Source organism: Rutilus rutilus (assembly GCF_951802725.1).
Source record: "Rutilus rutilus genome assembly, chromosome: 5".
Classification (NCBI taxonomy): Eukaryota; Metazoa; Chordata; class Actinopteri; order Cypriniformes; family Leuciscidae; genus Rutilus; species Rutilus rutilus.
The window spans coordinates 36,989,314-37,014,744 of record NC_140213.1 but is presented as its reverse complement, the minus strand read 5'-3'; the positions used below and the strand labels follow the sequence as shown (position 1 = coordinate 37,014,744).

The following is a 25,431-nucleotide window of genomic DNA, read 5'->3' as shown; positions in this document are numbered from 1 at the left end:
GTTCTTTACAGAGTTCATTCTGAGTTTGGAACAGAGATGAGTTTATTTTGTTTGAAAATTTTGATTTCCGAAGACAGGCAAAAAAAAACAAAAAAAAATTCAATTTCTGTCAAATCACATTCACATTGTGGACATTTTAACACCATAATGTTTTACATATCAAACAGTGTTCATTGAGCCTCGCTGATAAACAAGTAAAGAGCTGAGGTGCCTGTGTTTTTAGCAGTGCAATAATTTAACTTTAAATGTCTAAAACAAACTGTGGGACTCATAATACCAAATAAACTACTAAGGCAGAAGCTGACATTTTTAATATTAAAACATATTTACAACCTAACATGCAATCTTCCCTCTGAAGAAAGGTAAGTTTACCATTTACAGTCTTAATAAAACAGTTTGGCCACATATTCCATCCCGTTCAGTGAATTCCGCATAAAAATTCCACTGGAAAAAACAAAAAAAAAACATAGTGGAAGATTACAAAGGCCTCAAAGGAAAAGCATTATGCACAATTACATAAAATTCCTCCTCAGCTATTTAAACTCCCAAGATTTAGCTATTTATGCGTGAATTGTTGCAATAATCAAAATAAATGTATACTGCATTTCTGCAGATCTTAGAAAAAACTGGTTTGACAAGATGTATTAGGGTTAACATTAGGTGTTTATGCCTTTTTTTTTTCTGAAATATTCAGAATATCACTTCAGGCAATATAAACAGCATAACATTACATAGTCTTTCATGGACCAATGACACCAGACTTTTATTTTTTATTTTTTTTCTCACATTTTACCAAATGCCATTGTGTCTTAAAGAGACAGTGGCTCAGAAGTAATTATAGGAGATGGAAAATTAAACCTTTATGTGCAAAGAGAAAGAAGGGTAATCACATTGCACCGCTTAATGTGGCAAATTCACATTTAAGACCAAACTGTGAAAAGACCTTCAACTTCACAGCATGTTAAACCTATATTACAGGTAGATATCTGTGATGAAGGCATCTAATATAACCAAAAGTAGCCCAAATCCTCTTTTAGACTATTTACGTATTCTATAATTCATGATTATGATATTTTTTTTTACCCCTATTTGGTTCTTTATCAAGAATTTTACTCAATACCTAACAAATAAGAGTAGTTATCTATTAGATATAAATAGACAGCATTTCAAAAAGACCCATCCTTTATCCTTTCTAAACAACAATCAGTCCTTTTCACATCCATCATTGTCTTCCTCCACCTAAAGCATCTGTAAAATAATATTTCTAAAATATCCATCACGGCACGCGTCTCCATTAATATGCGCTTACTTGACGTCACTCTTCTTCAAATAACTTTACCTTATTTGGCTTGAAATGCACGTTTACGAATGAAATATTATGAAAACGACTCTCCTTGTTCTTATTGACCCGGAAACTTGCAGGCATTTCACGACAAGCCTTTGGTTTCTACACTTGAAAAAAATTTCAAATAGTAAACATTGAAATTATACATGCAAAACTGTCTTTTCCAATAGTTTTCCTTGCATCGGTGCCTTCTAGTGGCAGTTCTATCTGTGCAAACGGGCCAGTTCGCAGTCCTGTGAGGCTGTCTGGCGGAGGGGGGCGTTGTCATCCGTGTTCTCCGGCTCCTGAGCATTGCCGTTTGTGGGGCCGCAGTGAGGAGTGAGTTTGCGGAGATACTCTGCGTGGACAGGTTTGTGGCACTGTAGCACCCGGATCGCCTCGTCGATCTTGAACCATTTCCGCTTCCGACCTGCAAAACATATTTCAGAGCATTTTGAAATATTTAAAAGCATAAAATACAGTAGTCTACGGATCCCCTTAAGGGACATGGTGATGGGAAAAAAATTCGATGGGAGGAAAAATTGTGTCAATCCTAGATAAATCAAATTTGTCATATCGTGATATAAGATATTGGTCATATCGCCCTCCCATACTCACGAAAGTTTTGTGTTCCCCTTTGTGCAAAGTATGGGTAGGTGATATGACCAAAATCTTATATCGCGATATGACTATTTTATTTCACAATAACCATATATATCACAATATAGTTATTTTTGCTCTAAATAAGGTTATGATGATATCAATAAATAAAATTACTAGTTAAAATGACTAGAAATTTCATAATTCTTGTCACCATTTTCAATATGACAAAAACAACAACTCTAAAGCTTACTGAAGACTTGCAAAAAGTGATAAAGAAAGAACAAAGACACAAATTGTAAAATTCTGTCATCATTTACTCACCCTATGAATTTCTTTCCTCTGTTGAACACAAAAGAAGATATTTTGAAGTATATGGGTAACTAAACAGTTTTTGGTCCCCATTGACTTCCATAGTATGAAAAAAATACTATGGAAGTCAATGGTGCACCACAACTGTTTGGTTACTGACATTCTTCAAAATATCTTCTTTTTTGTTCAACAGAGGAAAGAAATTCATAGGGTGAGTAAATGATGACAGAATTTTCATTTTTGGGTGAACTATCCCTTTAACTCTTCAAGCCCAGTTTGTCGTCAAAAAGCACTCAGTTCAGTTCTCACGCGCTTTATGAGCAGCGGCTTAATGCGCGCGCGTCTCTCAGACTGTGTTGAGAAATACAGCGCGCATATAGCGAAATGAGTCGTCTTTTGTTACTAACTGCGCTTTAACGCTTGTTTTTAATCAGCAATAGTTAAAAATGCATGCAAACAATAAGCTTTCGTGACTGCGTAGGACAGCCACGTCATGTGAGCCGCGTAACCGCGATAGAGCAGATAGTCCAAAATCCATACCGGTTGAACATTTTTAACCGGTTAATACGTGTATACCGCCCGCCCCTAAGTAAGAGAATGCAAAAGCATTGAAAAAATATTTGTTCCTCATTTTAACCATGTTTTTTGTCTATTGCCTGAGGTGATTCATTTTGTACTCGCAAGAGCTACATTTACTTCTGACATAATGAAAATGCCCAGCTAACAAAAATATGTTCTTAGAATTCTAAGAATCCCGTTAAATTATGAAAATGATATTAGGGCCCGAGCACCAATGGTGCGAGAACCCTCATTTCTGAATGTTCTCTGAATGTTCAAAACAAGTAGTAACATTTAAAAAACATTAGACAAACATCCAACTAAAACGTTTCAGAAAAAAGCGAACAATGCACAAATAACATTATTAAAGACCAAATAACTCTGAATTAATGTTCTATTAACATGTTTGCTCATAACTTTGAGAAAACCTTGCCAGAACATTAGCCAAAGTTGAGTTTATATATATATATAAAAAAAAAAAAACACAATAGCACAAATATATAGTTATCCAACAAGCGCAAATAGGGGAAAGGGAGGCAACAGACATCCAATAAAAAATGTCCAATGTTCTTTATACAGTCCAGTAAATGGAACGATAAGGGTGTCCAGGCATCAATAGTAGCAGGTTTAACCTTGTTAAGTTGTGCATTAATATTTTACTATGTTAAGAAAGTTATATATCCAGTATGGGTTGGTACACATATGTGGCGTAAACCAATTTTGAATTGCTTCTTTTTTTTTCGGACACAAAACCAGCCAACACAAAGATCAGAATCATCATTAGGAAGACACAGACCTGAATTAAAGATCTAGACGGCTTGAAGACTTGCTGCTCAGTTTTAAAAATGCACAGCTTTATTTAAATACAGTACAAAAGGTCAACTTCACAGTAAACTTGACAGACATTTGGCTGCCCAACCATCTGACGGACAAACATTCCACTGTATTTATAGTCCTCAAAACGGTCTCTCACAAAGTGCTGAAACTTAAACATTTCACCTTAAGCATTTTTAAATATGTCACATATGCAGGAAGGTTAAAGGTCATTACTTTGACAATCAGACTATTGAGCTTTTCTATGCATTCAGCTCAGCTCTGTGTCAAGTACACCCGCTTCCTCTCCGTGTATTGAGGTTATGATGCCCTATTTGGCAGCCGAAACTATGGTACAAGCAGAGCGAGGCCAGCGTTAGGGGGGTGTAGTGACGCTAACTGGAAAACAACTGTGCCCCTGCTAACAGCACGCCTCCCTGTGAACAAACTACGGTCTATTTATACGGCTGCTTGGACTGAAGGATTACCTGTTTTTTTTCCTTTCCTCACCATCTACAAATAGTGCAAGTTTTGAATTGCGCTGTCTGTGGGAAAATGTTATTATTGTGTATCCTTCCTGACAACAAAAATTCAGTAAGTAGAAGGTTTTAAGTGGCTAATCATCCACATGCCTGCTCTATATCTGTAATAGCTTTGGAGAATAGTTACATAAATCCCCATATTTGCAGCTGCTTACAGATCAGCAGTTGCGCCTTATGAAAAGAAATGAGCTGGTTATGATAAGCTTGTCTAAAACTATTTAAATTCTGTCCTGTTAGCAGACTAAGCTGTTTGTAGACAAATAAAGTCGCGACTATTGATTTACTGCAGACTTGGGAAGAGGTCACTTTGTTACAGGTGAACTTCTCTGAAGGACCCAATTTCCATGGTAATCAATGCGGCCTGTGTGCTGCAATATTCCAAGTGTTGTTCTGAAGCCGTATGATAGCTTCGCATGAGATTTGAGAACTATGGCGGAGAGGAGGATTTTTAGTCAGCAACTTTGTCAAATGGCTTCAGAAGAATTGTAATTTAGCACACAAATCAGACTACTTTCAAGACGTTTTTTTTTATTTTTAATCAGGCTAAGGGTACATTTACACGAAAACAATGTACTAAAATGGAAAACGGCGTAAAAAGTTTCACGTTTTTAGTTGAAAACGGTGTCGTTTAACACTAAAAGTGCCAAAATTCCATAACTACTAGAACTGCCGCAAGCGGTCATTTTGACCGCTAGATTCAAAACTCTATATCTTTAATGATAAATACCCAATTGAGAGATTAATGCATTTATTGTATTAGGATGTCTTTTAAAAACAAAACAACACCAAACTGTACATTTAAACAAGTTTAATTATACATCTATCAATAATAATATCAGTAGATGTCCTGAACAAAATGACGGAGTAGCCTGTTTTCATGTTTACACTCGATCGCGTCCGCGCCCGCCGACACACAAACACACACACGCACACACATACACACACACACCATAATTCCATTGCAATCTTGACATCGCAGCCCGTTCATTACTGCTCGATATAGTCAGTAGCCTAGGCTACAATTCGTACCATTTTGCGCATGTGAAGGATGATTTTTTCCGTCGATTTTGGAACACGAGTGAAGTACAAAGCCTATAATAAAGAATAGTTTACCATCCAAATACATCGCATGTTGAAACATTTTAATTCTAATTAGAGAGTTACGTGAGCCCAATGGCGCTTACTTTCACTTTCGCTTGAAAGTAGCCTAACCGATTTCATTTTGGCTTGTTTATGGATTATTTATTTGTTATTGTTCTGTTCTGAATATCATTACATTTAAATGATTTGTTGTGGAATATGTTTTGTGTATTTTTTACCACTTTTTATTGTTGTGTATATTGGTATATGTATAATAATACCGCAAAATTCAGTGCGGTCAATATGACGGTTTATGGCCGAAATAGGTAAATATGTTCATTTGTTTTTTTGCCTTATGTGTAATTTATATGAAAAGCATTTTAAATGAAAATACAGACACTTTTAGGAAAAGTCAGGTACCAGCAGGATTTTATTTATTTTTTCAACAAAGTTATTGCAGATATAAAATTCAAAACGGTCAAAATGACCGCCATGGCAGTTCTAGTGTTAAAGGCACACTATGCAGTTTCCGTTTTTCTCAAACAGCGCCCCCTAGAGTCGCTGTGGAGTACTTGTATTTAACGTTTAACGTCTCTGCACTCTTCCGACCGCGCTTTCTTTGTTTTCTTCGTCGACTCTGCCATGATTCACGTCTGAAATGCGTGCTAGTGTCTTCCATAGAGGCTGCTTCATATGTTGTTGATGTATCTGACGTCGTGCCGTAAAGCAAGTCGTGATTTGTCGGGGCGCCACCTCTCAAACTTGCATTGCTGCGAGTTCGTTTACCATCGAAATTATTTCGAAGCTGTTATATTAAAGGAGCTGTATGTAAGAAATGTATTTCAATTAATCATAAAATGGCCCTGATATGTCACTAGACATTAAGAAATCATGTTCATTTCAAATACTTATATCACTGACAACGGTAGTCCGGCCAGGATATTGTCATTTAAAAAGTGAAGTTGCAGCCCTCAACTGATGTTGATGTTGTCATCTTGTGTTTTGGCCTGAAGCCCCACCCTCCACCTATCTACCAATCACGAAGTCAGTAGTGTTTCGGCATCCGGGTTGCCAGCTCTGCTCTAGTTACCACAGCTACGTAGGCTGGATCCTGCAGCCTATCTGGCAACCTCGCGTCAGGGGGGAGGGGGAGGGGATACACCGCTCTATAGTAATTTGAAAGTGATTGCAGTACCAGTTTTGGCCACAATCTTACATACGGCTCCTTTAAGGTACAAATCTTGCATAGTGTGCCTTTAAACAGCCCCTTACTCATCGTTATAATGAAAAGTTCTCAAGAAATTCTACAATATTACTTCGATCAAGAATTAGTAAACCTTTTTTTAACCTTTTAAAATAACAGTTTAGTTTTTTTATGGCTGTATTTATTTGATCAAAAATACAGTAAAAGCAGCAATATTATCTGAATATTACAATTTAAAATGTAGTGTCACTGTCACGTGACCCTTCAGAAATCATTCTAATATGCTGATCTGGTGCACAAAAAACTTGTCATGATCAATGTTGTAAACAGTTGTGCTGCCTAATATTTTTGTGAAAATTTTCCAGGATTCTTTGATGAATAGACAGTAATTAAAATAACAGCATTTATTTGAAACAGAATTTTTTTGCAAACTTATAAAAGTCTTTACTGTCTCTATTGATCAACTTATTGCATCCTTGCGCAGCAGAAGTATAAATTTCATCCAAAAAAGTAAATCAACTCAAAAGCAAATCCAAATCAAATGTGATCTGATTCACAAGTGAACAACTCTTTTGAGTCGGGTTCATTTTAGTGAATGAAAAACAATTATGAATCACATTTCAGCAGTTACTGAATTAATCTGAATTTGTATATACAAAAAGACAGTCTTATTCATAATATCAACTCACCAATATTGACCGAGTCCTCCCAGTCTTCCAGTGTCTCTGTAACAGTAAGCACATACACGTATGTCCGATGCTTGCTGTCCTGGTTCTGCTGTACAGAATGAGAAATATAAAGTTATCACATGGCTACACAATGTGCACTGAGTAGGTGTGAAGATAAGATATTTAAGAATGTTTATGAAATAAAGCCTTGTTTATTGAAGTATCAGTGACAGCGTCTTATTTATATAAGGCAGTTTGGCAGTCTTACCTCAAACACCCCCAATAGCCTGCCAAGGGTACCCCTCACACCAGCCTGTTTAAGCAGGAATAGACACGGAAAAGGCATTAGAGAGACTCACTTTTGTCCCAACCTACAAGCTTTTTCAGTTTTAAAAATGGTTGAGGCATCAAACTGTACATCATACAGAAATATAGTTGAATAACAAAAAATATAGTCCCATAACAAATCAAATGACTTCGGCTATGACATAAGGTGCAGCATGATTCTATCAGTGCTAACAGCGGCTTAACATGAAGATGAACACACCAAATTTCTGGAACCGTACCAGCTGACACCGACACATCAGGCCAAAACATTAGCCCCAGCTCACTGATCCGGGAGACCGGAGCTGCGTGTTTCCATAACACAGGAGACTCCCGGACAACATAATGCTCATAAGGGAACATCATGTCTTCATTCAGACATTGCAAAATGCCCCAACCAACCTGAGCTCACCCTGCAAATTGGGTTGATACGACTGTTCAAAATCGGAACTGACAAACAACAGGGGGCGATTTCAGGGACTATGAGAGATTTGTCTATTTAAAATGCCCTGAGAGTGTTTCTGTCATCTCTGTGTATCCTCATCTGACACGATCATTTAACATGAGCACTGCCCTAGACAAACCCTGAAAATAAACATCATAGCTGGAAAGGGACCAAATTTAAACCTTTCATGTCGTTTTTATGTCCCATTCAGAGTTTTGGCCTAGCTACATTCATTTAAAGAGGACCTATTATGCCCCCCTTTTACAAAGTCTTGATTTAGTTTTTGGGGTCAATTAGAATAGGTTTTCATGCTTGAATGTAAAAAAAAAACAAAAAACGTATTTTTCAAATATTGTTGCAGCACCTCGCTTCCCAGTCTGTCAGTAACTATCTGTTTAGTTCCGGTCTCTTATAAAGCCCCTCCTTTCCCCCTTGATTGGTTGGTTGGACCAACGTGTTGTAATTAATCAACCGCTTCAAACCTGTTTTGGAAATGTCAAACCCTTTACCATAGCTGCGAGTTTCAACACACTACAAATGCAACTCAACCAAGAGGACTTTTTTGTGCATGCCTCAGGCAATAAATATTTCAATGTGGGATGTTTGTGATGTGTACGTTCCCTGAAGAAAACTCAAGATTACACTACTCCTGGGCAAAAACAATAGGCCAAGCCAAAAATGGCTAAATATTTAGTGGTCTTTTAATACTCTTAACCATTTTAATCACAAATCACTGGTCGGGAAATTAGTAAGAATTGCACAAATACTGTAGATAAAGTAACTTAGGAATAGCCTTTCTCCAACTAGCCTTTTTACATGAAGAAGAGTCAGTGTTGTTTCACTGACAGTTCATTAAGAGTTGAAAAATGTCTCCCAGTTCATTTGAGTTTATTGTGAGACCAAATATAGGGTTCAAATCTGGACTCTGACCAGGCCAAAACATGAGCCTCATGGACTTGTTCTCAAGCCACTTCTTGGTTGTCTTTGCAATTTGGGCCGGAGCATTGTCTTGTTGAAAAATAACATCTGATAACAACTTTTCATTTGTGAAGCAAGCCATTCTGCAATATTCTCCTGTACTCAAAGCATTATAAGACTTTTCACAGTGACATAGCTCACCAATACCAGCAGCTAAAAAGGCCACCACACAATGACTCCTCTTCCTCCATGTTTCACTGTGGTAGAGACGCATTCATTGTTATATTTCTCACCAGATTTCCGAAGACACCGCTCTGGAGCGTCACCATGCAACTCATGCTTCATAGTGATTAATCACTCCACACACATAGGAGTGCATTTGCTTACATTTTGCTAATTTCCTGACCAATAATTTGTGGTTACGACAATGAAAAGCTTAGTGTTTAGCCATTTTGGGCTTGGCCCTTTTGTTCTGCCCAGGAGTGTAGTACAATTGAGGCGTTTCAGGGAATTCAGAAACAGTTCTTACTGATATAGAGAATAACTCACTTTGGAGTGGACTTTGTACTTTGTAACTTTGCAGACTTTTTTAATGTGCATTGTGCAAACAGCAAAATTACATACTTAAGAGACTTGGAATGTAATAAAACATAATAGGTCCTCTTTAACATGTCAAGCAAACAAATTTATTAAGTTATCATTAAATAATAAAAAAAGTTCCTTTTTACATGAGGCCTGTTATAAAAAAACGACCCGCTTTGCAAGAGCTTTGGGACATCCCATCCCTGGCAAACCCCCGGGGGGGTAGTAGTTTATGTCCCATGAGTATTGCCATAGCCAGCAGCAGCATGCTGTAATTCACAGACAGGTTTATGGTCTCCTCCAGGGTCTCCCTAACACTCGAATGGCTTGAGTTACACCTTTTAAACCATTATGTAACAAATAAATCCCTCGAAGTACAAAATAAAGTCTTATGCATGAAGGAAAAAATAGGCCAAATATTACTTAGTTGGGCAGGGTTTTTTTTTTTCCAGTGTTATGCAATTATGCTTTAGTTAACAAAAATGTAAAACTCATTCAATCGATTTTCAATTATTGAATTGAATTCAATATGTTATTAAAGAAAGCATTAACGCTGGCTGATTTATTTTGTTATACAGCCAGATAGCGTGTCCAGCCCTGTTGTAAATGTCACTATTCGTTTAGGGAACAATAATTAATTTCATACTTTAAAAAAAACATTGACCGCTGTAATTAAGCTGCATTCACATTGGGCAACTGCAAGTGTCCAAACACCATGACTCTTGAACCTCAGGGACATGTGCATTTCAGACGGACGAGGCCAACGGTAACAGGACACGGTTTCTAAATGTCGCTGTAATGCTTCACAGCTGTCAACAAATTACCCTCTTGGCATCCTCTATGATGGCTCTTCAATGTCATGACACAGCCCATCCTTGAAATGGACCACATAACCATTAGCAGGGCCAAACATGAAAAGATTCATTTAGTGAAGCCTCTTAAATTGAAGATGAAAGAAAACGGGCTGATGTACAGATGGTGAATGATGATTGAGGAATCTATATGGTGGTGGTGGTGGTGGTGGTGGTATCACATGACCATAGCTCTCATACCGAAGTCAAAGGTGTGGGCAAAAACTGAATGGAATGCAGTGTGAATGAGAGAGTTTCATGGACTTTTTATAGATAATTGAACTGCATAAAACATTAAAAAAAAGATAAACAAAGATGTGAGCTTAGTCTTTAGTTTGTAATAACTAAAGTCATTATTTGAGACATTTGTCCACAACTGGATTAAAAATTGGTTTACCAAGATGATGATTGGTTGCAACTTGCTGTACTGTGTTACTTAAAAAAAAAAAAATAGTATGCAGCATATAGTATATACTGCTAAGTATGCAATAAGCAGTATGGCATGGTGTAAAACAAAAATTCCTGGTGACAAGATATGAGACAGCTGCAAACCATATCTCTCACCTAAACATGAGCACGGTCTCTATGTTGGCGCTTTAAACATAACTACAGTACAGTCAAGCCTCATTTAGGACCTTGGACCTACCGACAGACCCTCAGAAGTCTGAGGGACCAACATTACCCAACAGACCACCTGATGATGCAACCCCCTTCAGTAAACCAGAGAAGATAAGACAAGATTTTTATTTTACGCTAATAAATACATAAATAACAGAGATCAACTGATAAGTCACAGTTACTGATAAAAAACAAACAAAAATAACAACTTTATTCAACAATTTCTTCTCTTCTGTGTCAGTCTCCTACGCTGTTGATGTTGTAAACACAGTGTAGCGCTTCCGGGTTCTACGTCAGAACGCCGGCTCATTATCGGCCAGCTCCAGGGTCAGCATCACATGTATGCGTCGTGGTGATTACGTGAACAGCGCCGGCCAATAATGAGCCGGCTATCTGTCGTAGAACCTGGAAGCGCTGCACTGTGTTTACAACATCAACAGCGTTGGAGACTGACACGGAAGAGAAGAAATTGTTGAATAAAGTTTTATTTTTGTTTGTTTTTTACGCACAAAAAGTATTCTCGTTGCTTCATGACATTACAGGGCTGCAGACTGCGACCAAATGGTCGCATTTTGCGACCAAAATTTGAGAGTGTGCGACTAAATTTTACATCCAGTCGCACATGTGCGACCAGTAAATTTCATCTCGTTCATAGTGGGCGACAACCGACGTCGCGTCTGCGATGCTTTGTTTACGACATCACGACAAGAAGACTAGCATGTTTAATTTTTTAACGGTCCTCCATGAAGGGTTCCGAGTGAATGAGTGTGTGTGTGTGCGCGTGTGTGTGTGTGCCCGGCTGCCCGCGCGCAAGTGAGTGAGTGAGTGAGCGAGCGAGCGAGAGAGAGAGAGTGAGAGAGTGTGTGCGCGAGTGAGTGAGTGAGTGCGTGTGTACATGTGCGAGTGAATATGTGTGTGAGACGGCTCGAGATGACTGGTTGTAAAGCAGTGTGTAGTCTGACAATGTTTCTTGTCCAGGACATGACAAGATTTTTAGGAGTCGAAATCGTGTAATCTGATACATTGACTATAATAACAGACAAAAAAATTGCGTATTCTGAACCAGGCATAACTATAACTATGGTATACGGTTATGAAAGTAGCCTACACATCTTTTTACAGCACTTCAAAATTATATCCTATTAAAATGTTTGTTTTTTTTAATGTGTCGACCAAAACATTTTTGTTCATCCTTTAAAGATTGTCTCTATTTATAAAACTGAAAGTTTCAAGAAGTAGGAAAACTCACACTTATTTTTTTTAAAAAGAAGACTAAATTACCATTGTAAACAGCTGCTGAGGGTGCTTATTGGCTATTTTCACTCCCTAATATCTATTTTGTCACTCATTTTGCTTTTGAAATAATATTAAGACATTATGAAGGATAATAATTAAATTTAACTTTATCTATACACCTCAAATTTATCTCAGTGCTTTGTCATCCCACAGTGCTACCAAATACTTTCTGTAGAACTTAGAGCCGCGGCCCTCAGATGTTAGTCTGGAGCCCTGTGATCTTAAAATAAAACTGCACCATAATTTCTGTACGCTTAATCTATTTATTATCAAAGCATTTGTCTGTAATAGTTATTTAGGGGGAAAATGTGAAGGTGTGCCCCTAAATTTTCTGCTTGCGCTCCTAAAATTTTAAGTCAGGGGCTACAGCGCTCCTAATAAAAAAAGTTAGTCTGGAGCCCTGCATTAAGATTGAAGCACTGTAGTCACATGGACTATTTTAACGATGTCTTTACCCCCTTTCTGGGCCTTGAAAGTTGCAATGACATTGCTGCCTATGGTTCAGAAACCTCTCGGATTTCATCAAAAATATCTTAATTTGTGTTCCGAAGATGAACAAAGGTCATACGGGTTTGGAACGTATCAGAGTGAGTAATTAATGACGGAAATTTCATTTTTGGGTGAACTAACCCTTTAAATCTGCAGTGGTCAGCTAGTAAAAATCATAGCTCTCAGAAAATTACGAGTTTACACTTTGTAATTACAAGTTCAACAAGCACGTGAAGGCTTTTTACAGTTCAGAACTGTTACTATAATTATGAAATGGTGTGAAAGCAACTTTCACTCTGCAGGAATTTGGAGCTTCAGGGCTAGAGTCGAGAACCAATGAGGAAGAAACCTCGAGGACAGAGCTCACCTCCTCATAGACCTCTCGAACCGCAGCTCCTCCAGGCTCCTCTTCTGGCTCCATCCCTCCTCCTGGAACGATCCACTGATCTGGGTGTCGACTGCTGCTAACGAGCAAAACCTGCCACACACACACACACACATACACACACACATTCACAAACAGAGCTTAGTCAGCTAGTCCAAATCCAAGTGCTCATCAACACTTTGTCAGGACATCTTGATTGTATAACTAAGCCTAACCTGATACTGCTCAAAGTACCATTAGCAAAAATACCATCCATCTGATAAACTTCCTTGCACTCTAGAAGAAATGTTGGCCTCAGCATGTACTGTAGCAATTCATTTCATTTTTATTAAGAGTGATAGTTAATGTTTTGACAGTTTTTCAGTCTTCAGTGTCAATTGTTCAATGTCTTAATATTCTACATCCCTTAATCCTCCTATCCAATACCTAAACTTAACAATTACCCAACTAACTATTAATAAGCAGTAATTAGGAGTTTATTGAGGCAAAAGTCATAGTTAATAGTGAGAAATGGTTAATTCTGTTAATGTTTTGACGTTTTTTGTCCATGCAATGAATGTCAGTGGGTTCCAAAACAACATTGGACCCCATTGCCTTTCATTGCATGGACAAAAAAAGACATTTCCCCAAATATCTTTTAGAAAGTTTGATCATAGTCTTTTACTAAAATTTGTATATTTATTACAATTGCATTTCTGCTTCCATAATGAGCTAATACATTAATCTCGCTCAATGCTGTCACTCTCCACCACTCTTCTAGAAGGCAATCGTATATCTGTGGAATCACATCTTATAAATAAACTACCGGCAACAGCTGTCTCAGCCATAGCGACAGATTCTGTCTGCTGAGAGTCAAGCTCTGCTTTGGGGTATGAGGTGTGGGAGCAAAAACAGCTGCGGCTAGACCAGGTGACCAAGAGAGATGTGGAGAAATCTCACAGGTTCCGCCTTTACATTTCTCCTGAAGGATCACACGGTTCAATCACAGCCTTGGTTTGGGAAAACCTAAGAATCAATATGCCCACTAACGCAGATGGTTCAGTTACAGTAGTTGTTCAAGGATAAAAATACAGCATAGTAATTAGAGTTAAAGTTGTTCACCTTTATTTTTAGCAATTTAGTGCACTTTCATTTCAGCAAGCATTGCAGTCAATATTTGGCTACGTGAACTGTTTTGCAAAGTTCCCCACCAACTGATAGCTTTGAAAAAAACTTTTTTGATTCAATCATCCTTGCAACTGATAAATTGATAAAACTAAGCCACAAGGTTAACAAATCTTCTGACTACCAGCACAAAACAGCAAAGGTAGATAGATACAATTTTGAATAATTATGGCTGACAGGCAGAATATAATCCCTGATATGTAGACTACATTATTAACCATCAAATCAAGAATCTCAAATATTTTTATTATATTTTACATTGAGTAAATTAGAGCATTCTGGGAAATGAACTGTTCTGCCACCATAGTCTATAACATAAGTTAAATGATTAATAAATATACATTTATAAAATTTATATAAATTAAATTCCTACATTTGGAATTTCAAACGCTTCTAACTAATATAATTTCCTTATTCTAGAAATATGTATGACAACATTTATGGGTATAATTCAATTTTTTTTAATTAAATGCATTATTCACAGATTTTTGCAGTTAGACATTTCACTCCATTCTACTTCAAATTGCAAGAATTCTGTTTGTAACAGTGTTCACTGTATTATTGTTATTTTGGAAATTAGATATTATAGATTTTATTAATATTTTTCATTTTAAGATCTGTTAAAGTTTTAGTAATTTGTTTTATTTGTATTATTTTTTAATGGCTATCTATTTATTAGGCCTATTATTTATTTATTTTTCAGTTTTAGTACATCAAGTTAAGCTAAATGATAATGAGAAATACTGTCTTAGCAACTAGAAATAATATGGGTGTAATTTTTGTTTTATATTTTGTGACGACCCGTGTCTTTAGTGGGGTTTTCCCCAGCGCTGGCTGGATGTCTTCGCCATCCTAAATGGTCACATTGTAGACACCTGTTGCTTACTTCCCTTTGGGCCTTTAAAAGAAGCAAGATGGATGACAGACGCGGGCGGCCTACTTCATTTGTTTCCTTTTATTCTTTGTTTTCTTGTGCTTCTTTTTGCACACACCACAATGCCACAGCATATTACATTTCCCTGCATTCATTTAGCATCACACTACTGATACCTGACTGCTACATTACACATATCTTTTGTATAGTTTTCCTTTTGTAAAACATTTGTTTCAAAGTTCGGCTTTCTCGTGTTTCTCGTTCCTCGTTTTGAATGGTGCAGATTGCACAACCCTGCTGTTTATAGAACACTCTACCAACCGATGACGTTAAAAATCAAGGGTAAAAGGACTGAATCAAGGACTGTCTGAAAGCCACAACAAATGGATAACAGTTTCTATGACTTTAAAAACAGCCCATTCATCTGAATAGCATTACTTGTATAATCAAGCAATTACTCAATATTTTTCTCCATTATAAAAATGATGATTTATTACTCCAACCCCTCATAGACCTGAGCATCTGCTGACATACTGACCCAGTTCAGAGCCCCACTGACACTCAAGATGAAATGCATGTTAAATCCCAGCCTGACTCTGAGGGGCACGTGTGACCCCATCGTCATAAACATGACCAAAGAGAACGTGAATCTTTTCAGTTGGGCAAACCCCAGCAGACAGGCTGTCTTCCAGTCACGATAGGCATGAGGGTCAGGGCTGTGTTTGACATTTCAGGAAAGTCTGTATTCTGTAAATGTATTTGTGGATTTGATTATAAAAGGTTTTACAATTTCACAGATAGGTTGCAAATTTGAATGCAAGACATCATATTTGGCAAATGCTTTTATCCTATAGGCTATTATCCTATTACAGTTTTTCTCGATTGTTTACACACATTTTCTGAAAGCATGCCTCATATTCTCAGAACTCTACACACAAATCCAAAAACACACACACAATGGGCAAAACCCCTCAATTCTCCTGCAAAATGAAACTTTACATTCAAAACAATGTTATTTCTTCTCAAAATGGTATTTTGTTTTCAAATGACACACACAAACCATCATATGAATAGACATTTATAAGAACCAGTTGAACACTGATGTGCTCAATGTAAAACACTATGATGAATGGAAAACACTTCTTCTCCATTCATCATAATGATTTAGGCCTTTTTTTGTTCAGTGTTACACTTACTACAGACAGTACATACATAAGTGTGTTGTAAAATATCTGAGAATATTGTTTTTATACTCAGAACACACAAATACACGGTAACGAATATATTTTATTTTTCCCACAAAAACAATGTACACAGTGTACATCCCAACCATCACAAAGTACATACAGTGGTCTACATACAAAACAACAGAAGAATTTACTGTATACAGTTACAGTAATAAAAAAAAAAAAAATCCAATGTTGGCATCCATTGCTCCATTGAAGAGCTCACCTGTTGCCCTTTAATGCTAAAGCTCTGATTGCTAATTGTAAAACTGTCTGACGGGTGTTTGCCCATGTGATGAGTCAGTGTGCATATTTGAATGGCAGTGTGTTCCTTGTGAAAACAAGAGATTTTCTGCATGAAAATTGTGCCAAAAGCAGAGAATTGTGTGTAGTGTTTTGAAAAAGGTGTGTTTTAGAACTGCAATTTGAGTGTAAAGCAGGAATTGTGCTTGTAGTTTAGCAGAATTGGTTCAGGGGGTTGGTGAATGAGTTACATGTTGTGGTCATTGTGTCTCAAGTACCAGAAAATGTGTGTAAACAATTGAGAAAAACTGTAAGATGTGTTTTGTTCGATCGTATCACAAGTAGACGAGGGAGACACATTCCAGTTCACACCTGGTGTTTTAATCCATCTCTTTTGTCCACTTTCAACCATTTCTGTCCTGATTTCTTCGAGGGGCGGGTAAATGTATGGGCTTTTTCAGATCTTTCGATCTAATGGACAAAATAAGCTTGTGTAATTTACATATGAACGCGCACGGAGACGAAAGAAAAACATACGGAGAGCATCAGCTTTAGTTTTTGATCTGATATCCACAAGACCATGCCGAACGTGAAGTGCATGTTAGAAATCATGGTGAGAGAACATTGTGCTTGGTACGTATTTCGTCTTCAAGCCAAACTTAGGTCTTCAGCCGACAAAGTCTAAATCCAGTCTGGCTAGTGGGCTTCCCATAGGTCAGTATGCGGAGAGGAGGCGACCTTTTGCGGCTGTTCAAACGCATTGAACCACGTGAGCGTCTACTACACCATGAAAGCAATCCGGTCAAATGCATTTTCGACTACTTCTGGAAGTGGTCAAAAGTGGACAAGCTCAAAACTTTTTAGACCCCATTTACACCTGTATAAAGCATCGTCCACTTGTGATCCGATCGACCAAAACACATCTTAATACCAGGTGTAAACAAGATCCTAAACTTCTGAAGCTATATAGGCTATTGCAGCATTAGTATGTGTTCCCTGTGAATCAAACCCACGACCTTCCAGTTGCTAACGTAGTGCTGTCCCAGACGAGCTACTAAAACAACTCACATGCATAATAGCACAAAACTAGGCTACCAAGACATTCACGCTTTCAAACCTTTCACTTCATTTGCAAGTTTGAAATGTAAAGCTCACAAGCTAAAGGAGGAAACGCTTGCGGCTTAAAATCAGTCACGTACAGCACGCAACTGAGTGCCATTTCATTCTGGCTTGTTTTAAGGGTCATTGTTCAGGTTCAGTCCACTGTATCATGTTCGCATTTAAGGGGATCATTGTTGCTATGACAACTCTGGCACAACTGTTATTGAACCAGTCTGCTGAGCTTGACAATTCAAAAACTGAAATAAAGTCCCTGAGGCGAACGTGGTCCTTTTGGTAGACCAGAAATGACTGTTTATCCCTAACATAATTCTTTGTATATTTAAAGCTGAAGTTATAAAATCTGCTTTTGTTTGGGACAACTCTGTCCAAAGAAAAACAGTTCAGGCACTTTACCAAGATGCAAAACAAAGACTAGCAAAGCCACCACATTCAATAAAAGTCTTAAGTGGGCAACAGAATGACAGTTGCTCAACCGAAACACACACCCAAAAACACAAACACATTTTTCAAAAGCACTGTATCAGCAGTATTCTTTCTGAAAGTAAATACACATCCCAACCACACTGTCATGAGGAAAGTCAACAAACCATGTTTGGTAAAATGACATGCTTATTACTGTTGTAGTATTACCATTCAATGCACACAAGCAAATTATTGTTGTTTAGAATACTGTACCTGTACTGTACAATTCAATACGCTCAACTTTTGACCTTTCCAGTGTGATGAATGAACTAGAAGTAATATTCTGCATAATTTTTTAACACCCTTTGAGAGATTATTTGACTGATTATTTGACAAATACGTGCTATATAGTTTACAAGCTATTGACGTCTTTCCGTGGTTGAAACACTGATTCAGCGACTACATGAGACATGAGACATATTACAGATTTTGGTAAGTTGTATTGTATCTTTCAACATACCTTATGATGTTCATTCATGTTTATTTTATCCTGCAACTAGTAGTAAAGAGAAAGAGCTGATCAGTTCACGTGCGCTCTGCATTGCTTGCCACTTCGATTGAGTCATCAAGAAATCCAAATTGACCATATTTACTATAGCGCACATTGCTATTCTTGTGGTGAACAATTAATCCATGGTAATTTTTCCACGCTTCCACGATTCCAAGCTTCCACTCAGGAATAGAGTGGTGCAGGTATGACTTCACTTTGTAGGCCAACCAGCAGTTAGCATCACACTGGTTCCCTCGAGAAAAACCCAATAGGATTTTCCCATAGGCTTTTGGATTGTCGCTAAAAACAAGCTCTGTGATCAACAAAAGTTTATGATACTTACACGTTTTGTTCATAATTTTCACAGATGAACACAACTTTTATGAATTTTGAAGCCTAAATGCAGTCACCAGAAGTAAAAAGCAAAAGGTAGGCTATGAACGAACTAGCGTACATCACGGTCCCACGATTTCAACGTCACCATCACTAAGCTTCCGACAACTCTTTCGGTTATCTTAAAGACTTTTCCCCAGAAAGTTTGGGTTAGAATAGTTTATAAGAGCACAATTATAAGCATAACGAGGCTATAAAAGCGAACTGAGCTTACATGTTCGGCATAATGACGTTTAATCTCCTTGACTGCCTCTGTAGTCCCATTTAGCCAATTGTTAGCAACCGCCAATAAAAGTGTCTTGAGCTTGTGTTCACCAATGACCTTATTTCAGACATTTAACAAAAAACCCATTCAAAAAACCCATTGACTTCGGGACGATGGAACTGGAGGTGCTTAAATGCTAACTCGCGTCCACGTTTTGGCCTACAAAGTGATGTCGTACCTGCACCACTCTATGACGTTCCTTCTCTGATGACGTCAGTTTGACGTCTTGGGTTGAATATCCTTAACCACTTCCCTCAAACCGTCAGTCTGCTATGAGCAAGGGATGGAGAGGAGGTGTGCTAAAGTAAAACCCCAATTCAATATTCTGTTTCACTGGGAAATACGTCACAACACTGAAGTAAAGTCGGTTCCAACTTGTGGTTCACAGGGACTTTAAATAGCGCCAAAATGATATTCATTGTTTGAATTTCATTATAAAATTGACAGAATTTGAAAGCTGAGACTTTGTTTCATTACAACAGTAACAAAGAACAAAGCTTATGGTGCAGGTATGACGTCAGAACCCAGAAGTCTAATTCACCGCTGGTTCCTTCGAGATTTTCCTGTTGGGTTTTATAATGGGAGTTTTCAGTTCATGTCTTGACGATACTTTGACATTTTTTTCTACAACATACACTGCACACACCCAAAACTGTCATTTAGTTACTTATTAGAAACATATGTTTCCAAAAATAAACACAACTGCTTTAAAATTAGCGTTTTCGATATGGGTGTGAGTAATTTACCTTGTAGAACCAAACGTCGTCAAAGTATCGTCAAGTTATGTTTACCACGGGCTTTATTTTACTCATAAATTGAAAAACCCATTAAAAAAAAAAAACATAGGAAATTCTCTAAGGAACCAGCGGCGAATTAGACTTCCGGGGTCATACCTGCACCACTCTATTGCGATTTATTGGATGGCAGGCACGCACGCTACAACGTTTTGTTCATTAATCAACTGAAAACAGCATAGACCAAAAGATCGATTCTTGGGATTTAAGGCGAGACACTACAGGTGAATAGGGTAAAATTTTTAACTAGCAGATATCACCATAAAACTTTCCCAGTTGATTACCTACATTAAGATGAGAAAAAAATTTATTACAAGTTTTCTGTAATTTAATGTTTAAATATGCAAATCAGGCAATATCTAATCAAATATGCACTAATTTGCATATATTTTAAAAAACGATATCTCAGTATTGGATAAAGCCAGGTTAAAATTTATTTTTTCATTGTGTTCACATATTAGATGGGAAAAAAATTACAGAGGGATTTATGGATATCTACTTTTGTTATCCTGTAAATCAGAAAATACTGTCAATAGCCTTAAAAAAAAGATTTTCGCCATGTTTTTTGGAATAAAATGTTATATAAATCAGGCTAGGAATAATATATTTACAAATCCCTCTGTAAATGTCTTCATAATATAACTAGGTACAAGTCTGGAAAGTTTGGTGTATATAGGTGCTACTGAAGTGGAGATTTCGGACTTGGAGAATGAGAGAAAAGTCATTTTGAGAAAACGGGCTTTAAAGATTTTTCATCAGCCAATGAGATTGCGCATTCAGCCCTTTTACTTTCACGATTGGTTGCTGATAAAAAGGAAATGACCATATTTGGATCCGACAGGATTGTACACAACATAGAGAGCTTCCTAACGGTGCTTCTGATGACAGGCTGACGGCAGAGATCGCGGAGCAGCACGTTGATTAAGAACGCGAACTTTTGTTGAATTTATGAGAAATCTACAGACGCAAACAGACAAAGTGTAATAAAATAAAGACCTAAATGTGTATTTCGGACTTTTTTTCAACACAAGTCTGAAAGAAGACGTGTTATTGAAGACAAATATCCCCAAATCTCAAAATTGACCAGTAAAAAAAAAACGATGTTTTTGCCTGCCGTGTCTCGCCTTAAGAAAAAAAAAACGAGAAACTGAGATTTTCCCCCAGCCCTGTTATGAGGCTTTGTGAGGTCTTGTAGGACAAGAGCACAAACGGCAGATGAGCTGAAGGGCAGCACTTCTCTCGAGTGAGCTATGTTGTACCTTGTACTCAGCTAACTATCACCACGGCAGGAATGCATTGACGTCCACAGTGGAGTTCCTGTACTCAACACTTCAAATGATCAGAAGAGCATAGAAATACACAAAAAAAAGAGGTAAGATCCTTCCCAAAGAGGAGGATAAAAGAGAGCTAAACTGCAATCGGATAAAAAATTTGAAAGAAAAGAGACATATTAAAAAAGTGGAAAAAGGACTCGGTCAGGGGACAGTAATTGCTGTCATTCTGGTTCTATAAATTGCTCCTGATATGTCACTTGGAGCCTTAGAACATAGTGTAACTTACCCCCTCCCCTCTTAGTGCTAATCACATGGAGGAGAAACCTAGGAGACCAGGTCCTGTTGCAATGCGGAACATTCAGGGTCGGAGGCTCCCGTGCCTCAACATGCTTTATGTAACTTTGACAACTCTAGTATTACTTAATTAAAGATTCACTGACTTGGTAGTTTGGTCAAGTTCATTTAAGGAAAAGAAAACTATGGGGGAGTATTTGTGTATACAACAGCATTTTCCTGTAATTTCTGAGTGCACTTTCCACATCAGGTCAAGCCCTCGTCTCAGGAGTTCAAGAACACCTCGACTGTGACTGACAAGTTTCATAATAGACAGTATTTTTAGTCTAAGCAGAAACTACTTTCGAGGAGGTCGCAAAATGCTGCGGGTGATAGTACTTTTCAATGAGAGACTAAATTCTGTGGAGCACAAATTATATTTTGAAAGACTTTCAATGCATAGACAAAAAAAAAATACATACACAGATTAAAGTAGGCTAAGTCATTCAGGTTTAGAATGACATGAGGGTGAGTAAATGATGTAAATGATACATTTTTGGGTGATTTAGATCTAAAACTGATTGTTTGTGACTATCCGTTTGACATCTTGAGCCTAAAGGTGCATAAATTGTCCGTACTGTACATGGCAAGCATTCGCCAGTCAATCACAAAAACCTTACGCACTGAATCCAGCTCTATAAAACAACATATAGTTCTATATAGTCGGTCTTAAAAAAATACCTGAGGCTGAGACCAAGCAAACTAGCTCTAAGAAAACAAAATCTCATACTATACAGTACATTTAAAGAGCTTAGGTAACAAGTGCAACCCTGCTTATTAAGAACATTGTGTTCCTTTATTCTCGGTCTCATATACTCATATTGTTACCTGTTTTGAACAGCTGTCATTACTCAGGAGTAAAGCTCACTGCTGGCTTTTAGTGTGCTGATCTCATTGATTACATTTATAAAACCTGCCATCAGTCCTCCATATATTTCTAGACATGAATCATGGATTAGTGGTCACTGAGCGTTGAGAAGCTTATTGTAAAGTGTAATCTTTATTTGTAATATTATTTAGTTACTTTTAACTATTCAGATAAGTATTAGAACATATTCCTGCTTTTGTGATACTAGGCTATTTAAATAGACTCATTCATTTTTCATCTTACAAGTACAATTTTGGTAACAGTTTAGGGTCCAATTCTCACTATTAACTAGTTGCTGTTTATTAGGCCTAGTACTTATAAAGCACAAATGAATGCCTTATTCTGCATGACAATATTCTACATCCCTTAATCCTACCCAATTCCTAAACTTAACAACTAGACTACCTTACTAACTATTAATAAGCAGTAATTAGGAGATTATTGAGGCAAAAGTCAGAGTTAATAGTTAGTTAATAGTGATAATTGGACACAACTAAAGTGTGACCAATATTTTTAGTTGAACTATTGTAGCAATTCTGATTAACAACTGTAATTTAAAAAAATGGTAGGCCTACTGGTAACAACACAGCTATCAAATAAAGCTTAAACACATACTATTAGGATAGTTACTAGTAACAATAAATAAGTACTAGCCTAGTACCTATCAAATAGTTGCTGGTAAATTTGGATTACATAACTGCTGCATCTGTTATAGCCGGAAGGCCATGTTAGCATCGGGCTAATTTACATATTTACATGTTAATATCACAACACAATCCATAAAATTATAAATGATTATATAATACATTTCAACCTGACATATAAAATCTAAAATACATGTGGGTGAACCACTCTGAAATATTCCATGTTAACATGTTTCTAAATAAAAGCATTTTCTAGCTGTATCATAAAAATGACAGTCCAACAGAATATTTGTTTATCAGTCAAAGGAACTTGACGTGAGACATAAAGGAGGAACTTCATAGTCGGAAGATACTCAACAGCAAAAGTTGCAGTGGAACAGTTACAAAGTAACTAATTAGGTGCTCACATGTTACAATAACGTTGCATTAGTGAACATGAACTAACAATGAAACATACTTTTAAAACGTTCATTAATATTAGTAAGTTTATTTTAAACGTTTACTTATAATAAATGATTCCAATCAAGTTCCACTTCCATCTGTTAATATTAGCCTATTTAATGCACCTGAGCTAAAACTAACTAACAATGAACAGTTGTACTATTGTTAAAGAACGTTAAAAAAGATAGTGAAATAAATGTATTGTTCATTGTTTGTTAGTTAATGCATTAATGATACATTATGTTTAAGTGTTATAGAACAAGAATCTAATGATTCTAGTCACTAATTGTTGGTTTACATTGATTTAAGAAATAAGTCCTGGTAAAATAAAATAGCCTACTAGATAGTAACAAGGAATGTCACTTTAAAACAGGTTGCAATATCTATTTCTGACGTGTCTGTAGGCGACAGTAGTCGTACAGTAGTCGATAGCACTACATAAACCAGCAACCACATTTGCACTTTTCTCAGCCTTACCTCGTCCTCCCGATCGTTCTTGAAACATAGACACGCTGCTCGTTTTTTAAAGCCCTCTCCGTCATATGTCCTTGTCTGATTTGGCTTGAATTTCATCATGTGGGGTTTTCTCCGAACAAAACAAGAATACAAGTGTTCTCGGTTGCCTAGTTGTTGGATCGTACGCTCAACGCAACTGCCTTTCAGGCCAAGAGCTGAAAGTCGTCCCAGATTTTCCAGGCTGATCATGCAGTTTGCATTTATAAGACGTGCCTCATGTTGAAGACATAATTCCTCTCTGGAAAGCGGAGATCGTGAGTTGGGCTGTTCTCATCTTGACCATGGTGTCTGGTTGGTGCTGTGTGAAGTGTGAACAGTGAACACTCCTCTGCTGCGGCTCTTCAGTTCTGCGCAGTCGCCTTAAATCAGCTGCAATAGGATCTGCGTTACAAACCCAAGATGCCATCAACAGATAGGCGTTTCCCTTATTGGAAATATGAATGAGACATCATCTCAGCCGCCAGCGGAAGGGGGGAAATGATTCACCGACGCTTGAAGCGGGTATAATTGAACTATGCTGCATCGCTATAAATTTGATACAATCGTCGGTTATTGATTTAAAGTCGCAGAGACAAAAGCAACACTGCAGCGTTATAACTGAGATTGTGATGATGTTGTATTTGCGCCATCTGCTGGTACCTGAGTGTTAAAGGGATAGTTCACCCAAAAAATAAAAAATGTGTCATCATTTACTACTCCTAATGTTGTTCCAAACCTGTTTGAGTTTCTTTCTTCTGTTGAACACAAAAGAAGATATTTTAAAGAACGTTGGTGACAGTTGACGGCATCCATTGACTTCCATAGTTTTTTTTCAACTGTCGGGTTACCAACATTCTTTAAAATATCTTTTTTTGTTTTCAACAGAAGAAATAAATTCATACAGGTTTGTTTGGAACAACATGAGGGTGAGTAAATGATGACAAAATTGACATTTTTGGGTGAACTATCCCTTTAATGGAATAGTTTTAAGAGTTAATCAGACAGTAAACTAATCATTATTTTAAGTCGGATCTTTTCGATGCTGAACCGTTCCACAAACAAAACATTATCTTATAAGTTAGCCTATAACGGACTGAACCGTCCTAAATATTCTTGAATAAACGATTCACTGATTTTTATTTTGACAGGTTACACTTGATAAACCAAGAGTGAATCGAGGATTTGACTTATGGAAGGAAAAGAGCGTTACTTTAATAGTTGAAATGAAACAAATAAAATGTAGCCTACTGGAAACGTTTACGTAAGATTAATTAGGCCTAAGTTACCCAACAGTTTTCTCACCACACAATTTTTTATTAAAGCGTGCAACTTTG

At 37.3% G+C, this 25,431-nt stretch overlaps 1 protein-coding gene across 2 annotated transcripts; it reads right to left on the bottom strand.

Moving 5' to 3' along the window:
• Nucleotides 1–7: 7 nt before the first annotated feature.
• Nucleotides 8–24,685, bottom strand: nudt4a (nudix (nucleoside diphosphate linked moiety X)-type motif 4a). Of its 2 annotated transcripts, none has more exons than XM_084409349.1 (5): nucleotides 24,080–24,685; nucleotides 12,992–13,102; nucleotides 7,370–7,414; nucleotides 7,123–7,210; nucleotides 8–1,754 (listed from the first exon to the last, which is right to left on the bottom strand). In XM_084409349.1, the coding sequence occupies exons 1-5, from the start codon at nucleotides 24,305–24,307 to the stop codon at nucleotides 1,549–1,551; spliced, it is 678 nt and encodes a 225-aa protein (XP_084265475.1). In that variant the 5' UTR covers nucleotides 24,308–24,685; the 3' UTR covers nucleotides 8–1,548. The 2 variants fall into 2 exon arrangements, with proteins under 2 accessions (XP_084265475.1, XP_084265474.1); XM_084409348.1 differs by having other exon boundaries at nucleotides 7,123–7,207; nucleotides 24,080–24,450.
• Between the last annotated feature and the right edge of the window lie 746 nt (nucleotides 24,686–25,431).

What these genes read in the sequence shown, in the direction of transcription:
- nudt4a (XM_084409349.1), bottom strand. Translation starts at nt 24,307, where the DNA reads ATGATCAGCCTGGAAAATCTGGGACGACTTTCAGCTCTTGGCCTGAAA. An exon ending in TTCGAGAGGTCTATGAGGAG is followed by an intron (nt 7,415 to 12,991) that starts GTGAGCTCTGTC and finishes CTGCTTAAACAG; the next exon opens with GCTGGTGTGAGGGGTACCCT. An exon ending in GGCTATTGGGGGTGTTTGAG is followed by an intron (nt 7,211 to 7,369) that starts GTAAGACTGCCA and finishes CATTCTGTACAG; the next exon opens with CAGAACCAGGACAGCAAGCA.